This window comes from Scyliorhinus torazame, chromosome 3 (assembly GCF_047496885.1).
Source record: "Scyliorhinus torazame isolate Kashiwa2021f chromosome 3, sScyTor2.1, whole genome shotgun sequence".
In the NCBI taxonomy this organism is placed as follows: domain Eukaryota; kingdom Metazoa; phylum Chordata; class Chondrichthyes; order Carcharhiniformes; family Scyliorhinidae; genus Scyliorhinus; species Scyliorhinus torazame.
Window position 1 is genome coordinate 145,118,178 of NC_092709.1, and position 15,276 is coordinate 145,133,453.

A 15,276-nucleotide genomic window follows, 5' to 3' on the forward strand; every position below is an offset into this window, starting at 1 on the left:
TGAATGTTTGAATCCTTCTGAAAATCTATAAGCTTCATTTCCTTTTTATAATTCATCCATTCTTAAAAAAAACACTTCAATTTCTTAACAATGATTTGCCATTGACAACTTCATGCTGGTTGTCTTTGATCATCTTGCACGTCATTTAATTGCAACCTTGATTTTGAGTTTGCCCACAACTTACTTTCAACTAACCGACCCAAAGAAACCAGTTTATTCTGAGGTTCCCTTCATGAACAAGACTGTTCATTTGCTCTGAGTCTGTTGTACAGTTTGCATAATTAAAGGGACTTGATAAACCATAGAGCCTCTTCTCTCCCCATCTTGACTTTTTTTCAGGTGCCAAGTGTATATGTTATGCCATTGGAGCCCAGTAATTTATCTAGTTTGTGGAAAAATGAGAACCCAATTCTTCATCTAACTGTGACATCTACATCCTTTTCTACCACACCTATTTTATAACTGAATGTATCTTTGTCATGCTTTCAACCTCCCTAGCTAGATTTTCCCCCTTCATCCCTAATTCTTTTAAATTATTCTTTTCCTTTAATTATCCTTTAAAATCTCATACTATTTTGTAAACATTCCTCATTTTCCTTTTTGCCCCCTCATATGTTTTCTATTTCTCATGACTTTCTTTGTTAGCCCTCATTTTATTGCATCTCTTCAAGTTTTGGGTTAGTTTGATGTCTGTATTTATAGAACTCCATCTTTTGTAACCACTTCCTTTATGCCTTTTAGGAGTATATCTATTTTGCGTTCTGTGCATCTTATCTTAGAAGATTGCTGGTCCGTCAACTTGTTGCAGACTTTTCCAGTTTATTTTGGACCGATTCCCTTTTATCTCGCTAATCTGTCTTTTTTCCATTCCCACATCCATAATGTTGATATTACATCATCCATTTCTATTTTTACATCAACACTCCTCTCCTCTTCTCCTCCTCCTATATTTTCAACCTGTAGCCTCTGTTGTTTTAACTTTTGAAAATTAAAGTTGGTTTCCGGCTTGTCTGGTGCTGTGGAAATAATGTTACTTTATATAATTTCCGATCGTAAGGAGACATCCATAATGTACTTGAGGAACACAGCATGATTTTCAATGTTATGATTTAGCAGTTCGATAATGGCACATAAAAACATGGAACTTTGCAGCACAGAAAGAGATCACCCACCCCTGCTGTGTGCCGAACTCTAAATTTTAAAGAGTAGTGCACTTTGTCAAGCAACGTTACATTTTTCCTGTTTCCTTTAAATCCTTTCTCTTTCAGATCTTTATCCACTTTCCCTTTTAAAAGCTGTTGAGGAGTCTGTTTCCCCAATGTTGTTGGTAGGATATTCCACTGTATTCCTTCGAACCTTTCCCTTTATTCTTTTACCCATCTTAAACTTAAGTCCCCTAGTTACCAACTAACTTGCCCATTTTCTCTAATCTCAGCTTTTGACCTCTCAGGTTTGCAACCTGTATTTTCTGAAGTATTATTTAACTTAATCGTTATTTAACCTGAAAATGTGATTGATTCTGACTTGTTGATTTTTATTGAATTCTACTATGATTGTACAAACCATGGGGTAAATATTATTCCACAAGACCGAGAAATGAAAGTTCCATCTTCAAACTCAAAAGTTTCTAGTTTAAAGTTTGCATTAGATGCTGGCCTTTTCACTTACACTTAAGTTTAAACTAAACCAAATGGAATTTGGATATGGATCAGCCGTGCTCGAACTGGACATTGGGATATGATTGTGGGATTCCTGTTTCTGTGGATGGAAATCTGTTACATTGGCTGGCTGTAAAGTTGCTATGTGAAATGTGTTTAGGCAACCTCAAAATTCCAAACGAGCGCAGGTTTACGGCATAAGACGGTCCTTTATTTGTCACTAATTGACTGGCTCATTCCAAGAGATCACTCATGGATGGCATGCGGAAAATGGTCACAATAAGTTGGGGATATTATCCTGAGGTTGGGTTGATAACCAAAGCTAAGAGAGAGAATTTTATTCTGCTGTATCGAAAGTGGGAATGGCAGATGTAGAATGATGCCAGCCAAAATTGAAATGTTCCAATCTTTAGTGCTCACCTCCTTTTGTATTTGCAGCTTTAAAAAAAAAAAAGTAATCAATTTGTATACTGTATGGTAGACTTCTGATCAGTACAATGGGCAACTTTGGACATTTCCACAACCTTTTTCAAGTCATCATACTGCAGTCGAATTAGATTTGAATCGAGGGACAGTAAACCATTGTTGACTTCTCATTCCTGCTTGTTCTTTAACTTGCCTAATACTGTGGACCAATTTGGCATTTCATTGTTGTGGCTTTAATTGGTCTTGTGGGATTGGCACATTTGCCTATCCTCAGTCCTTTGTCTGAGGTTTGAATGGCACCTAACTGGAGAAATCCAAGTTTGAAGAGCCATTGCAATCCTGATCCATTTGAATGGAAAGTGTACAGCAACACTTATGTTGTATTAACTGCAGCTGTATACCATAAGAACAAAAATGTGCTTCAGTTGTTTTCTCATGTTTTAGTGCCTTATTTGTTTTAATCCAGGTTTTGCAAATATTTTATCTGTGATGCCAATAAAAAGCGCACAAGAATGTCACACTAGTGTTAAAGACTAATATATGAGGACTAGGACTGTATCCCACTGTTCACAATTATATCTGCATTAATGCTGGTTAGGCTCCGTTGCAGTTGAACCATAACCTCTGTAAACCAATTCCCCAACAATGTCATAACTCTCTGTTTAACTAAAATATGAAAAATACACAATGAATGGACAAAAATACAAGGATGTTAATGTGATATTTTAGACGGGGTCTTATGATTTAGATTACTTGCATCCAAAAATGCTTTCAGTTTGAAGTCCATGTTATCGACCTGGTATAATTCAAAATTGCAGTTCTTTTGTATCTTTTTTGGATGATTTTTTTTATACCCAAGAGGTGAGGAATGTTATTGTGGAATGGAATACTTTCAAGCACCATTATCTACACCAGGCACACTCAGGATGGGTGACACGTGTATTTCAGAATAAAGCTCCTTCCATTCTCGCTAGTGTGCTTCAGCCTGCGAATAGCCTGTACTGCAACGTTGGAACGATTATTTGCCACATCAGTCACCTTGTGACCTTTCTGAGAGAAATCACTTAAATGGTGTTGGTCGTGCCTACTAGAGTAAGGTTAAGACTGAAACCCATTTTGTGTAGGATACCGAGAAAGGTGACATGATTGGCTTGGGGTCAAATTCCGGTCTGCGAACTCACTCTGTAACTTTTTTTAAAGTCTGGAACCATTGGTGATGTTGAGTAGAATATATCTTACCACAATTACCCAGCGACTCAAGAAAAGTTTATAAAGAGTGAAGTATTTCTATCACTTGTGGAATAATTTTCTTACCCCATTGTCCTGCCTGACATTATTGTCTTTGGCTTTGCTTGTGCTTCCTAATGTTCCTTATGGTGTTGTCATTTAACCCTTCCACTTTAAGGCTCCTGGTGACTTTGTGCATACAGCAGAAAGTGCTGAAGACAGCCCTGCTATAGAAGATCAGTTGCTGGGGGAGGTATTAGATCAATCCTATTATTTTATGTGTGCATGCAGATAACACTTTGTGTTGTTCGTATTTCCACACACTTAAAAATCAATGTTTTCATGCTTCAAATGGCTTAGTTAGCAAATGGCCAGTGTTGAATTGCTTAATAATCATGCATTTCTTATAAAAATGGACTTACTTTCTTTGTCTGAGGGTGCTAACGCCTTGCTGGGGTACAGTCATCCCACCTTACATTGCGTAACCAAGCGGCACGGTGGCACAGTGGTTAGTACTGCTGCCTCATTGCGCCGAGGACCCGGGTTCGATCCCTATGTGTGGAGTTTGCACACTCTCCCCGTGTTTGCATGGGTCTCTCACCCACAACCCAAAGATGTACAGGGTCGGTGGATTGGCCACACTAAATTGCCCCTTAATTGGTAATTTTTAAAAAATAACCGTGTCTAAATAGTCTACTGCGGATATTGGTGGCCGATAGCTGATCCATCCTCCCCTGGTGTCCACACACACATTTCCAGGAATGGATCATTGAGAGTTATCAGGAATAAGAGCTGCGGCTGATTTTCTGCCGAAAACACAGAGGTACTGAATGCAGTTGGAATGTATGTGCTGCTGCTTTGGATGGGACCAGTTCAGGAACACAGGCTATGAGCCAAGCCTGGAATCTTACTGGCCTATATCCCGCAGCTGTTCCAGGACTGGGCTGGTGAATAAACTGGCTGAACTCTTGAGGATAAAACATAACCCAGTCTAGGGTTATACATTATATAAATCTGTATTTGGACTATGCCTCAAAACCTTTCTCGTGGCTATACTGAAGATGTTGCGGACAGTCATAGAATTCCACAGTTTATTTATGCATTACGTTTCTTTGTGACTATATTCTTCAAAATAATAAAGCACTTAGCACACTGAGAAAGATAGACTATATCTTAAAATACAGGTGGTGCCTCAGTTTGTGAGTGTTTTGTATATGGTATATCATTATCTTTTTCTTTTATCCTGTAGGCAGAAAGTGAGAACGAAGAAGATGAAGGAGATTTGGACCTCAGTGAGTCCACACCCGAGAAGCAAATTGAGGATGAAACCAAATTCAATATTTCTGTCAGTGGAGGTCAGTTTGTAGTAGTTTGTAATCTAAAATTACCCCTCTTATAAATCTCTTCACGTGACTCTTTTTGCTAAAGTTAATCAACCTTAAAAAAATCACTCCCAAAACTGACTGCGTTTTCCATGAGGTAACTTAGTTAAAGCCTGCGAGGTGCCATATCAAATCATAGAGAAGTTTATAACACCGAGGAAAACCCATCTGACTCATTATGTCTTGGTCAGTCCTTGCTATAGTAAATAGTATCTATGTGGCAGGATTTGCAAGTAATTGCACTGTAAAGCGGAACTAGTAAGCAGCAGGTATTCTATTGCAGATCTGCAGGGAAAGTAAAAACTAGTTGATGATTTAAAATCAAAGGTGCACTTTATAACTGAGCAAATGAGAGTAGCATTTGTAGTTCAGTCTTTCCCATGTAATTAAACATTTAAAATTAAGCTGTGAAACCTTTTCCCGCCTTTGATATTGTCAGGGCTAAATTTCTTATCTCCCTTCCCTCAATCCCATGGCATCAGGTTTCCATCCCCCAAAACAGTATAATTTCTAAGCCCAGATATCTATACATAGAAATTCATTCAACCTATAATCGCTAATAATGTCAATTTATCTGACCTTCCTTTTTGCTACCAAAAATTAAAATGAGAATAACACATGTTGGCTCCCACCTGGATTTGTCCATTTGCCTTTAATCCCAGTAGAAAGGCAAATTTTAGTCTTTAGGTGGCTTCAGAAAGATGTGCAGTGGTGCTAACCACTGGGTCACCGTGCTAAACCGAAAAATGTGAAAACAGAGGCAGTATTGGGAGCCAGGAGGAAAACTCAAGTTACTCGAACACTTGTTGCCACAAGCAGCATCAGAAGTGGGGTATTTAGTCACAACACAGCTCCTCGCAACACTTTTCTATTGTGCTGAAAAGCAGTTAACAGGTCGCATACCACATGCCGACTTAGTTTCATGCCCTGAAGCAAGAACATAATTGAAATTGCACGCTAGGTTTGTGTCCGGCAAGGGAAAATATTAATTTGCATTTTGTGTATATTTTAGTGTACTTGTGATGTTTCAGGTACTTATGACCGCATTGGTTACTTTGTAAAGTGCAGTTACCTCAATATGGGTCATTACAGTAGCCAGTTTGTGCACACGGTGTCCCAAAACTGCAAACCAATTAATTGCCAGTTGATCAGCTTTGAATGGTTAAGATTGAGGAAGGGATGTCAAGTAGGACATTAGCAGAACTCTGAATAGTGCCATTGAGTTTTCTACATCCACTTGAACAGACAGGGCCTCAGTTTGATGTTTCATCTGAAAGATGGCATTTCAGACAATACACTCCTGCGCTTCAGGTTTTCTGGAATTAAGATATTTTGGTAAGGTGAAACTTTTTTAAAAAATTCCTTTCCATACCACAGATGTTGATGGCCTGATTACTCAAGCTTTGCTGACTGGCAACTTCGAAGGAGCCGTTGATCTTTGCTTGTACGATAATCGAATGGCAGATGCCATCATATTAGCAATAGCTGGAGGACAGGAACTTCTAGCTAAGACACAAAAAAAATACTTTGCCAAAACAAAAAGCAAGATCACCAGGGTAAGTTGGCTTCCATTCTGCCCATGTTTTGAACCTTAATACTTGGCTTCTGTGTTCTGACATTTTGATTAAAATGTTTAGTTGATAGATGCTGTAGTTACAAGAGACTGGAAAGAGATTCTACAGTCATGCGATCTTCAGAACTGGAAGGAAGCTTTGGCTGCCTTGTTGACGTACGCCAGGCCTGATGAATTTGCTGCTTTTTGTGGTGAGTAGTGTTGGTCTGTCTTGTATTCTGAAGTATTTGTCATCCTGTCTGATTGATTTGAATCAAATAAGTGGAATTCATCATAAAGTTGATTTTCTGACAATCTGTTTTGTTAGCAAGGCATGACCTAGCCATTAAAATATCAGTGGCACATAACCCCAAAAATGAAGCAAAGTGACTTGAGCCACTGTGTGTTGGTACTGCAAGAGTGATTGAATGGAATAAACAGAAATGCCATGCTTGTAGTAGAAGTATTTCTGCAGTACTCGTGTACCTGAGGGGGGTCAGACACCATTGGTTTAATAAATGGAAACAGATTGCAATTAATAGAGTTTAATTTATATCTATTTTCTTTTAATAAATTATAAAATAGACATCAACTGCCTTAAATTTTCCTCTGCATATAGTTTACTATGTTCAAGGCCCAAGAGGCCGGCAACTGTTCTTCATTTCTCTACCCTCACTACTAACTCGGGGTGGCACAGTGGTTAGCACTGCTCCAGGGTCCCAGGTTAATTCCCGGCCTCGGGTCACTGTCTGTTTGGAGTTTGCACTTTCTCCCCATGTCTGCATGGGTTTCCTCCCACAGTACACAAATGTGCAGGATAGGCGGATTGGCCATGCTAAATTGCCCTTAGTATCCAAAGGTAAGGTGGGGTTACAGGGATAGGGTGGAGGCATGGTTCAAGTAGGGTGTTCTTTCCAAGGGCTGGTGCAGATTCGATGGGCCGAATGACCTCTTTCCGCACAGTAAATTCTTTGATTCTAACTCTTATGCCAATGGGTGGGTACAAGTGGTTAGATACAGGAAATTACAGGAATTCTGGAGCCGGACAGGAGCAGCACATGAGGCAAGGGGTGGGGACAGACCAACTTCCCCTAAAATATATCGTTCCCAAATCTCTCCTGCTGAGTCATTTTATAAGCTTCCACTCTGATATCAATTGTACTGAATTGGAAGACAAAAGTTTATTGTCAAGCAGTGAAAAAAGTAGGTCCAATCTCCGCTTTCTCACCTGAACTGTCCCAATCGCAAACCAGGTAGGAAATGAAATGAAATGAAATGAGCTTATTGTCACGAGTAGGCTTCAATGAAGTTACTGTGAAAAGCCCCTAGTCGCCACATTCCGATTGGAACAGCATGCAACATGTGTGGGTGATTAGTAACACCAGCTGGCAGTGTAATACATCTCCATTCTCAAAGCAATAGAGAAATAGAATGCAAAATAAATTACATAAGGAAAATATTTTTTTTGTTTTTTATCAGTGTGCTTTTGCTTGTTTCCTTCCCAGATTTTTTGGGCACACGGTTAGAGAGTGAGGGGGACAGCAGCCTTCAAGCCCAAGCCTGCCTGTGCTATATCTGTGCTGGTAATGTGGAAAAACTAGTATCCTGTTGGGATAGAGCTCAGAATGGAAACTCACCTCTTGCTCTTCAGGTTAGTGACATTGAGATCTTTGGTGCAATGCAATTGTGGTTTTTTGAATAACAAATGTTAAGACATTAAGTTCTTGAAAGGGATCATAGTGGCTTGTTTGGACCTGTCTCCTATCTAATGATTTTAGCCCCTCCCCAAACTTAATTATCACCAACAATACTTTATAGATTCGTGTGAAATTACAAGATTTGATAACACCCTTCCGAGCTGGTTTCACGTCATTGCCAATTGTCATTTGAACACTGTTTATTTCAGAGGCATGAATCCCTCTCTCTTCCAACTGTCTTCCCCCAACTTGAGTTTTGCTGGTAACATGCTTTCTGTGTCCTAGGCGAGTGGAAAACATTTTCATTTATATTAAACTTGGTTGGGAATGTGGATGGGAAGCTCTTTTCCACCTGATGCATTCAGATCCCCACTTGTCAACACCCTTCAAGTATTCCCACAAGCCCCATAAAGAATTGCCTGTTAGTGCTTTACTCCAGAAGCACAGCTAAAATTGAGAATGGGGAGATGGATCCACCCAGTCCATGGCACCTTGAAGTGTATTCCATCTTGCTAAAGGGAAGAACCTGTGTTAATAGAGTGTCTTATCAAGTCACTTCATAACTCCCAATTTCTTCACATGCAATCAATAAAATTGTGTTTGCTCCTGTTTTGTGAACAAGCGCTTTTGCACACAGCAAATGAAGTGAATGAACAATTAATTATAATAATAACCTTTATTAGTGTCACATGTAGGCTTACATTAACACTGCAATGAAGTTACTATGAAAATCCCCGAGTTGCCTCACTATGGCGCCTATTCGGGTACACAGAGGGAGAATTCAGAATGTCCAATATATCTAACAAGCACATCTTTCGGGACTTGTGGGATATAATTGATTTTGATGGTGGTGATTGATAGGTTAATGCTGACCAGAATACTGGGATAACTCCCTTTTTGAATAGTGAAATGGCATCTTGAACTCTTTGAAGTGAGAACAGGGAATGCTGGAACAACTCAGCAGATCTGGCAGCATCTGTAAGGAGGTAAAGCAGAGTCAATATTTAGAGTACATTTTGGCTCTTCGTCAGAAGTGAGTTCGGCTGAATGTCAACCTACATTGTAATTGTGCCCAGGAGTAGGGTTTGAATATTAAGAAGGCATCACCTTTCAGTGTTTTCTATTCCCATACAGACATTGTGTTAATTCCATAGCATCCCTACAGTGCAGAAGGAGGCCAGTCTGCCCATTGACACACCACTGACCCTCCTAAAGAGCACCCTAACTAGGCGCACTCCCGCGCCCTATCCCCGTAACCTCACGTATTGACCATGGCCAATCAATCTAACCTGCACGTCTTTGGACTGTGGGAGGAAACCGAAGCACCCGCAGGAAACACGCGCAAAATCCACACAGATAGTCACCCAAGGTCGGAATCGAACCCAGGTCTCTGGCACTGTGAGGCAGAGGTGCTAACCATTGTGTCGCCCGAGTTGGGTGTTTGTATTGTAGGTTCCATGTACAAAGTTTTTGATCAAGACTCAGCTTTATAGAATAATTGTCCAGTTGTATCGAAAATTGGTTCAGTAGTAGAACAGCAGTAGAAAAAAAAATAGACACACAAGGTGGAACTTTCACATCGGTGAGATATATTTTGATCAGGGGCAGCACGGTAGCATAGTGGTTAGCGCAATTGCTTCACAGCTCCAGGGTCCCAGGTTCGATTCCTGGCTGGATCACTGTCTGTGCGGAGTCTGCACGTTCTACCCGTGTGTGCGTGGGTTTCCTCCGGGTGCTCCGGTTTCCTCCCACAGTCCAAAGATGTGCAGGTTAGGTGGATTGGCCATGCTAAAATTGCCCTTAGTGTCCAAAATTGCCCTTAGTGTTGGTTGAGTGGGGTTACTGGGTTATGGGGATAGGGTGGTGTGAGCTTGGGTAGGGTGCTCTTTCCAAGAGCCGGTGCAGACTCGATGGGCCGAATGGCCTCCTTCTGCACTGTAAATTCTATGAAATCTATGAAATCAGGTGGTTACTAATGCAAATGGAAAAACTGCTATGAGTATAAATTACATATTCTGTTACCCCTGACCCATGTCTCTCCCTAGCTACTGTAGATGGCTAAACCAGATAGTGTGAAATATTAATTTCCTGTTCATCTCAAGCTGAGCTTCAAGTCCCTATTCATTATTAGCTTGGCTTTCTTCCACCTCCACAATATCCATGCCTTTATATGTCTGATTTCTCCAACCTTACCTTTCTCAGCCTTCCTTTCTCCATAGAATCCCTAAAGTGCAACAGGAATCCATTCAGCCCATCGTGTCTGCACGGACCCCCCCCCCCCGAAAGAGCACTCTAATAATAATAATCTTTATAAGTGTCACAAGTAGGCTTACATTAACACTGCAATAATGTTACTGTGAAAAGCCCTTAGTCGCCACATTCCGGCCACTGGTCGGGTACATTGAGGGAGAATTCAGAATGTCCAATTCACCTAACAACACGTCTTTTGGGACTTGTGGGAGGAAACCAGAGCACCCGGAGGAAACCCACACAGACACGGGGAGAACGTGCAGACTCTGCACAGACAGTGACCCAAGCCAGGAATCAAACCTAGGCCCACTCTCCTCCCTATCCCTGTAACCCCACTTGCACACCTTTGGACACTAAGCAGCAGTTTTAGCATGGCCAATCCACCTAAACGACACATCTTTGGACAGTCGAAGGAATCGGAGCACCCAAAGGAAACCCGGCAGACACGGGGCGAACGTGCAAACTCCACGTTTCTCTAAACCTCAGCTGCCCACATACTTATCCAACCACTAATCATCTCCATCATTGTTCGCCGTTTTCTTCCAGAATAAATTTTAAAACCCCTCCTTGAAATGCTGACATGGTCTTGTCTCACTCCACTTGTGTATCCTCCTTATATAGCCGTTGCCCTAATTCACCAATAGCTCTTCACCCCTCCCCCTCAGTCTTTTTTCAAATGGTGGCAGAGCTCAAACCTAGCTCTGCTGCCTGGTTCACCATTTCTTAACCTTTCTATTTTTCGTTCCACCTTAGTAAAACTTTTAACTGAAAAGATCCTTTCAATCCCTTCCTTTTGAACTCTGTCGTAATTTGCTCTGATATCTCTTGTTTGGCTAAATGTTAGATTTTGATAATGCTCCTGTAAAGTGCCTTGAGGGCATTTAATTATATTAAAGGCACTGCATAAATACATGTTATTGCTATCAAAGGATCCTCCTACTCTTCCAACAACTTCTGAATGGTTTAGTGTGCAATGCGGTGCTGCTTATGTATAAGGAACTGTAGCATGTGCAAAGTACCTTGCAGAACCCTTTGTGGATGTTGAGCTTCATTGCAAACTTCAATTAAGCTCTTTAGACTTTGCAATGTCTATAATTATTAGATACTCCTCAATAACTTGGCCGAGCAGTGCTCCAGCTTCATAATACCCACACCAATACAATATGGTTAAAAGGCTTTGGACACAGATGATTAGTACCACTTCCCACGTGATGGGACAGTTTCCCCAAGGTCTTCCTGTTTGCTAGCCTCATGTTGTCATAGCATAATTACTTTCTGCCATTGGCTGCATGAATTGTGGCATGACTCTGTGCACTGGGAATCTGTGACTGCGTAAATTCTAAAAATGACTCCAGTCTTTTTTGTCCTCAGTAACTCCCAGGGTCAGGTTTGCAAGGCTTTGTTGTGGCTAACTCCAGTTACAGCCTAATTCCAAGAGAAGATTTCTCTAGCAACAAGATTTTAATAATTTTTTCTATATTTTTGTGTCCTCTGTTTTCAGGATCTGATTGAGAAAGTAGTGGTTTTGCGTAAAGCCATTGAACTTAGCCAAGGAACGAACAATAATGGAACTGGTGATGTCCTAGCAGAGAAGATGAGTCAATATGCTGGTCTGTTAGCTGCCCAAGGAAGTCTGACTGCTGCTTTATCTTATCTTCCTTCTGATACCAATCAGGTAATACTTCAAGGTGTTTTGGCTTCATCTCCACTTTCCAGCCACATGTTTCTTGATGATTGAGGAAACCTTGATTGTTTGAGCACATAGATGTCTTCATGTGCCGCATCAGTGGGAATTTTTAGTCGAGCGTAAGATTCACAAAGAAATATTTTTACAATGCGCCTAGTAACTCATATTGTGGAGAGACAGAATTGCAGCACATAACATGTTGTTTTCCATATTTTTGTCCGTTTTATAAATAGTGAAAGCAAATTAAGCTTTGGGTAACATCTGTGTTACTAGATTCTTGATTTTCTTGCGATATATAAATGGTACAATGTCAGTAATATTAATGTGAATTGCTCAGAAATACAAGTATGCACTGAACAAGGAGAACAAAAAAAATCCCATTTTACGCAAACTCTACATCTACCAAAAACGTTCATCCAATCCTGAAATAATTGATCCATCCTAATTTTCTTCAGTGAATTGGTTATTTATTTTGACTGACGGCTAACACTTTTCATGTAGCTCAATACTATGAATTGGCACTGGTTATATGAAATGGCCTGACATCTATTAAAATACAGGCTCCATATCAGCTCTAGAACATAAAGGCTACCAAAAATGACAGCAAGTGGAATTCGAAATGATCTTTTGCATTACAATGGTCTCCAATATCTAACATGTAAAAAATAAAATGGGATTAAAATTCTATCACATTTCATGCAATACAAATTACATCACTGCATTCTATTAGTGTGACTCAACAGTGCAATTAGTTTGGGGAAGTATGGTGGTGCAGTGGTTAATACTGCTGTCTCACGGTACCGAGGACTCGGGATCGATCCCAGAAGCTTGCACATTCTCCTCGTGTCTGCGTGGGTCTTACCCCCCACAACACAAAGATGTGCAGGGTACGTGGATTGGGCACACTAAATTGCCCCTTAATTGGAAAAAGGATGATTTTTATTAAAATTATTTAAAAATAGTGCAATTCGTTTTTATACATTTCTTTCAAAGTGAAATTGAAGTTAAAGTGCATAAAACAGCATTGCATGATTCATAACATCTGTAACCATTACATTATTCTGGTTGTAAATTATTTTATAAAGCACACCTGAATTATCCATAGTTATATTTCTGCTTGGCGCTAAATTTAAATTACTTCCAAACAGTGAGTACCAGCCATGCTGATAGTTTGGAATTTTTCTTCTACTACATAACGTTTGCTCTGATTTTGACTTCAGGACTTGGCTTTTCATTTATGTTTCCCCTCTTCCCCCATACAATGTTGCACATGATAGTCTTTTTAATGAGTATTTCTTTTGTTTGTTGCTTATTTCCTCTCACCCATTTTAGGAAGGAAGTAACAGTCAAGAGAGGTGTAGTAATAGTGAGCAAATGGGCAGCATCAAGTCTATTCACATCTGCATTATTGCAATATAAATGACGAGAGAAAAATATTCTTGTTGATGCAGAATAAACGTACTTAGTTTCACAACTTTAAAAAAGGAAAATTTATTAGGAGATGTGATGGGTGACAGAGTTTGTCGCTGTGACACAAAAAGGAAGGTAAAGGGAAACCAGTTGCTTTGATGACAGCTCCTCTTAAAATGAAAAGCTTTCACTTTGAGGAAGCTCATAAATCTATCTTTATCCCCCCCTTCATTTTTATTTATTTCTTCATCTTCTTTCAACAAGTTGACGATCCTGCAGTTACGAGATAGACTGTTCCGTGCCCAAGGTGAGCAGACAGCTGGGCAGGAATTGACTTCTTTTCCACATGGAAAGCATCAAGTTCCAAGAGGTAGAGCCAACTCCAACCATTCACACATCCCAGGGCAGTTGCAGCAACAAGCACCTACCCAGCAATACTACGCACAGGTGAGGCAGCTTCTTCACATTTTGAGTTAAGGTTAGGTATGTATATGTTTTTCATGTTGTGTAGAATATTTTTTAAATGTAAATTCAGAAAGGCTTGGCTTTTGAGTAAGATTCCTCTTTATTAAATTTACTTCCTATGCTGACCAGGTAGATGGTTTAATAAATATATTAGCAGTAAAGTATAGACCAAAATATAAGCTTGTACTGTGTAGTATCTAACTATGATAGCATAACTCAGGGTTGTAATAACTTGTGATCTCATTTGGGTGTTGTTTATTGCTCATACGGTCATGTCCACTGCTCCAGTCTTTTTGAAGGTAGACTTGATTTTCATAGTTCACATAGACGGTGTGATAATGAAGATGGAAGGACACATTTAATTATAATAACGATAGATCATGAAGTAGAACTTAAAAGAAAAATTGGTGCAGCTCAAAGTGGAAATACACTTCTGGCATGTGTCTTAGAATGCTGAAGGGTTTCAATAACAATATCTCAAACGTTATTGGATTTTTAATTTGTGCCAGAATTCTAGAGGGTTGTTGACACAACACCTCTGTTCCAAAAAAATGAAATGGATAAACCAAGTAACTATAGAGCAATCAACCTAACGTCAGTGGTAAGCTCTTGGAGATCATAATGGAAAGTAAGATAAATATTTGCCTAGAAAAACATAAATTAATTAAAGACAGTGTGGATTGCAAAAAGCAAGTTTATTTGACAAATGTTGCAGTTTTTGAGGAAATTGACAAATGTGAAGTAATCTCTATGTATATGCATTTTTAGTAAGATGCCATCTAAGAGCCTCAATCAAATTATGCCACAGTTAATGAATTGGACGGATATAGATGACAGATGAAATTTGTGGATCATCCATTCAGTTGCATTTTGTATATTGCTTCCATTTCTGGACATCCTTCTTGGGTAATGATGCCAAGACCATGGAAAAGTGTATAAGAATTTTACTAAAATAAATAATCTTTATTGTCACAAGTAGGCTAACATTAACCCTGCAAAAAAGTTACTGTGAAAAGCCCCTAGCCGCCACATTCCGCACCTGTTCAGGTACACAGAGGGAGAATTCAGAATTCTCAGCTGGTACAGTAATTGAACCCGTGCTGCTGGCCTTGTTCTGCATCACAAACCAGCTGTCTAGCCCACTGAGCTATATAATGCAGCTTGCATTCTCTGGCACATTGACAGAAGAGAAATAAGAAATAACTTTCATTTATGAATCACCTTCCATAACTGTAGGGTGACCTAAGATGCTTTACAGTCAAATATTTTTTTAAGTATTATCGCCATTGTAATTTTAGGAAATGCAGCAGGCAATTTGCACGTAGCAATTCAATAATGACCAGATCATCCGTTTCAGGTGTTGGTTAAAGGATAGATGTTGGCCAGAACACCTTGCTGATCTATGAAATAGTACCAGGAGATCTTTTACATCCACTTGAGAGGACAGATGGGGCCACAATTAAAAAAAATATATATATTTTATTCAAGGCATTTTCACATATACCCACAAAAATCAGAAGAG

At 39.7% G+C, this 15,276-nt stretch overlaps 1 protein-coding gene across 9 annotated transcripts in view; it reads left to right on the top strand.

Annotated features, from left to right (window-relative positions):
• Positions 1-15,276, top strand: part of sec31a (SEC31 homolog A, COPII coat complex component) — a 162,391-nt gene that overhangs the window by 91,198 nt on the left and 55,917 nt on the right. For 8 of the 9 annotated variants that reach the window (XM_072496351.1, XM_072496353.1, XM_072496356.1 and 5 more), the window contains exons 14-20: positions 3,490-3,564; positions 4,561-4,666; positions 6,071-6,249; positions 6,331-6,457; positions 7,751-7,896; positions 11,694-11,867; positions 13,554-13,736. In XM_072496351.1, the coding sequence (XP_072352452.1) occupies positions 3,490-3,564; positions 4,561-4,666; positions 6,071-6,249; positions 6,331-6,457; positions 7,751-7,896; positions 11,694-11,867; positions 13,554-13,736 (990 nt within the window). The remainder of the gene's footprint in view (positions 1-3,489; positions 3,565-4,560; positions 4,667-6,070; positions 6,250-6,330; positions 6,458-7,750; positions 7,897-11,693; positions 11,868-13,553; positions 13,737-15,276) is intronic. The other variant, XM_072496354.1, reaches the window with a different exon arrangement.